This window comes from Bacillus rossius, chromosome 7 (assembly GCF_032445375.1).
Source record: "Bacillus rossius redtenbacheri isolate Brsri chromosome 7, Brsri_v3, whole genome shotgun sequence".
NCBI lineage: Eukaryota > Metazoa > Arthropoda > Insecta > Phasmatodea > Bacillidae > Bacillus > Bacillus rossius.
The window spans coordinates 49,816,875-49,820,728 of NC_086335.1; the positions used below are offsets into that span (position 1 = coordinate 49,816,875).

Genomic DNA, 3,854 nt, shown 5'->3' on the forward strand with positions numbered 1-3,854 from the left:
AGTCTTTAGGTTAGGCGTTTCATGCTCGAGCAAGCCGGAGCAAAACCCCAAAACTTTTACTCAGTGAACAATTTCAGGAACTTTATTTATTTTGTATTATTTTATTCAAGAGTCAGGTTATCTACGACATCCCATAGACTTTATTTAATATTTGTTTGTTTGGTTATTATTTCCATGACTCGAGGTTTCTCATTATGGTTAAAACAATAAAATAAGTCTTATTGTGTTATTTTGTTGTTAATTCTTGATTACCTCTGGCGCCCTATTATTAATTCCTGGAATAATGTTCCGAGTAATAAAAAAATGGAAAATCTTAGTTTCATCAAGTACACGTTTGTGTACACCAAGGGGGCCCCCCCTCCCCAAATTTTCTTAATCAAAATTCCTTAAACCACTTAGCTTAATTAATTGGTAATTCTAAGTATACTTAATATTTTTCTTGATGGTGTAAGTCATGATGTCATTCTAAGGTGAGGTCAATAAATGTTTTGGTATACAGTAAATATAATTCTGCAGTGTCAAACACGAGACGAATAGGAACCTCTATTTGCTAAAAACCTGCCATGTAAAATGGGTAAATTTATTGAATTCGTGGTCATATTATTATCTAGTGTGTGAAAGACTTTTTAACATTTTTTTTGTTTGCAGGAGTAACACAGATGGAGAAATGCTGTGGCCGTTCAGTTTTTGAAAGAAGTTCAACTGGGTAATTGATTTTCATCCTTTTTAGCTTACTGGTTATTGGAATATACTTGGTGAACTGTAAGTGGTTATGTTAATTTTATAATTCTATATACTTATGTACATTTGTATTTGTTACTATTTGATGACAGCGTGAAAGCATGCACAAACATATTAATGCAATTTTGTCACGTTACCAGTGCATACCTATTTACTTTTTAATGGACAGTAAGGATGATTAGAGGTGCCTTGGTCAGATTGATTTTTCTGTTGAAATTTCAGACGAGTGGGGTAATAAAATGGAGGGTTGTAAATTAATAAGTTACAGATATATAATTAAATAAGTTAAAAGTATGCTAGAAGCATGTACAGTGTATATGTGCAACTGACAATAACCGATACAAAATAATATTTCTTTAAAAATAACAGTATTGATTTAATAAGTTCTATTTTAAGTGTTTTATGTGTGATATCCATAGTTGCACAATATGTTTTCTAAGATGATTATTAGCATGTTTTAATATCAACATTATTTAGCCGATGTTGCGGTGGGTATGTACTGTTTGTACTTGGCATAGTTTTAGAGGAGTCTGGCTGTGACATCGTGGTCTCATGAATAGAGTTCATTTTGTCTATAGGTCCAGTCTAGCCATTATTCTTGGCTCGTGGTTTTGCTGTGAATGTACCTAAATATTGTGTAAGCAGATGTGATCATGTAGTTGTTCCCCAAGGCTATCAATTAAAAATTAAGTTGTTTTTGTTGAAATTGATCCATCATACAGGTGTTAGAGCAAGTGTATTTTACGTTATAGAGTGAACACACTGTTGGAAAGTTACTTAGCAAAGCATAATTCAAGAGAATGAGTGTATTGAAATTTTGCTTTCCTCCATCTTAGTTTACTGCCAAAGTTTGTTGCATTTATCTCTCACCAATGAAGTTAGTATTCTACATTAACCCTTCCAGTCAATTCGTCTACTAAAGCGGACAATTTATATCTTATTGATGCATTATATATATATAATGTAATAATAATCTTGAGCTCTAATTATAATACATATTAATGCATATATATATAAAGGTTTGTTACAATACAAAAAATATAATTATGTCTTGGGAGATGACAAAAGTTTGGCTGGAAAGGTTAAGGACATATCTGTAATGAGTGGCTGTCTCGTTCATGCACTTGAGCGAGGATGTCAGTGAGCTCAGATGTAATATCTTGTAACATTCGTGGTCTGTTAGTTAGTTTGCAAAAATGATTTTTTCATGATTATAATTTGTGTAGTGAAATTATTAATTATAAATTTTATAGCAAATAAATTAATTATATTTTAGTTACAATTTGAATTCAGTTCCTCTGAGAAAGGTTATTCTCGAGTATAGTATGCGGCAATGAATGTTGGATTGTACCCCAGCTGGGCAGATCTGAAGTTTTGGTGTTTTCTCTCATTGGGATGGTACAAAATAATGATGTCCCTAAGATGGCACTAATAAAAAAAAAGTGAGAAGAACAAAAGGTTTTGGTAGACGTTACTAAAGTTACAGAATAAACTGCAGTTATGTGAGGTGTTCATTCTTGTAATTGTCAAAAGATTAACAGAGCTGTTGTTTTACTGATAAAATGCTGTTATATGAATGGCTCAGAGCAGTTTTCTTAATGTAGGTGCAGATACACTGTTCAAATTGTGATGCTCAATTGTGTTTGGCTTGTGCTCATAGTTTTAACTGTTTGTAGACATGTTGGTGTGCTGTCAAGCTGTAAACTCTCTCTACACTTGTACACTGCCTGTATCTCTTTCGCATTATCAGCTGCTTCCTTTGTAATTAGCTTAGTAATTACATGTACTTTGCGAGTTGTGTTAGTGTGATGAACTGCTGTCACTTAATAATGGGATACCATTTAGTTTGATGTCTGTGTTATAGCTGTTATGGTCCATGGGAGGATTCCCAACAGTGCCTTAATATGGGTAGTAATATCAGTTATCACATATTACATTTGTTATATTATCATTTGTGTAGTTATGTTAGATATGGAGCCCTTAACAATGTGTTAGTGTAAATTCTCCTTGACTTTCAGTAATGGAAATATATGTAGAATTTAGGGCTTTATCAACATATAAAAATTAAGTGTTATGGTTTGTTATGGCAATTATAATTAGCATAAGAATAGATTTTATACAATTATTTTATGTACACACTAAAATGTGATAATCCTATTTGTACAGGTGGTATATTTTTATGGATTTTTCAATATTTATTGTGATTGTCCCATGCCCAACAGCCGATGGCTTTAGTGGTTGGCACATCAAATACAGACAAGGACATTGGTATAAAGTGGGGGAAGAACTGGATTGCCCAATTAAGTTTTATTGCAGTTTTATAAATTACCAATATTTACATTAATAATGAATGATTGTACTTACAAATTTCCTATCACGGGCACTTTTAAATGTTTATTCTAAAGTAACTCAATCAATGTCTGTCAAGTTCTACAGTTCGCACTCCTCACTGGAGCTAGGCTCAACAGTGGTTCGTTTGCACCTGCCCACACACAGTCTCGCGCCACTTAGTCGCACTCTTGATCCCGTCGCTCTGCGTCGTGCCACTCTTACCCTCTTCGCTGATGTTGCTCTTCCCTTCACTTGAGGAACTCTCAGAAATCTCGTGGTAGTTCGGCGTCGCTGCTTAAGTACTAGTGGGTCGTCTTTCCAGAACTGACGAAAGCGGCTGTAACAAGTTGCGTCATGCCGGGCTGACCCTTCGCCCAAACAGTCTAGAAGGGCGGCATCCATTCACGCCACACTGGGCAGCGGCCCGCGTAATCCTAAGGCCACTTGGCGATAAGATAGTGCGGATAGCGGAGGGGGAAGGGGGTAGCGCTACGACCCTTGCAATCCGGCCAGGCGCGCGTGGCATGCCTTACGTCAGTGGACAACATGTGACCTGGCACATGATGCCAGTGGTCATGCAGGGCCACCAGCCAGCTCCGAACCTGGCATCATGGTCTGGTGTCTCGCATTTGTAACAACATTACAAAAAAATATGGCAAGGATAGGATGGGGCTCTTTGGGACAGTAGTAAAATAATGCTATGTAACAATTTGTACAAAATATATAAAATTTTATTGAAAAGTGATGAATACAATAAATAAACTCTGATATACAGCTATGTA

General features: G+C 35.6%; 1 protein-coding gene across 10 annotated transcripts in view; it reads left to right on the plus strand.

The window, feature by feature from the left end:
• LOC134533990 (uncharacterized) overlaps positions 1-3,850 on the plus strand; it is a 69,514-nt gene extending 65,664 nt beyond the window's left edge. For all 10 annotated transcript variants that reach the window (XR_010075418.1, XR_010075422.1, XR_010075417.1 and 7 more), the window contains one exon: positions 649-3,850. Coding sequence is in view for 4 of the 10 variants with exons in the window: in XM_063371868.1 (XP_063227938.1) it covers positions 649-654 (6 nt within the window). In the remaining 6 variants the exon portion in view is untranslated. The remainder of the gene's footprint in view (positions 1-648) is intronic.
• Positions 3,851-3,854: the final 4 nt, after the last annotated feature.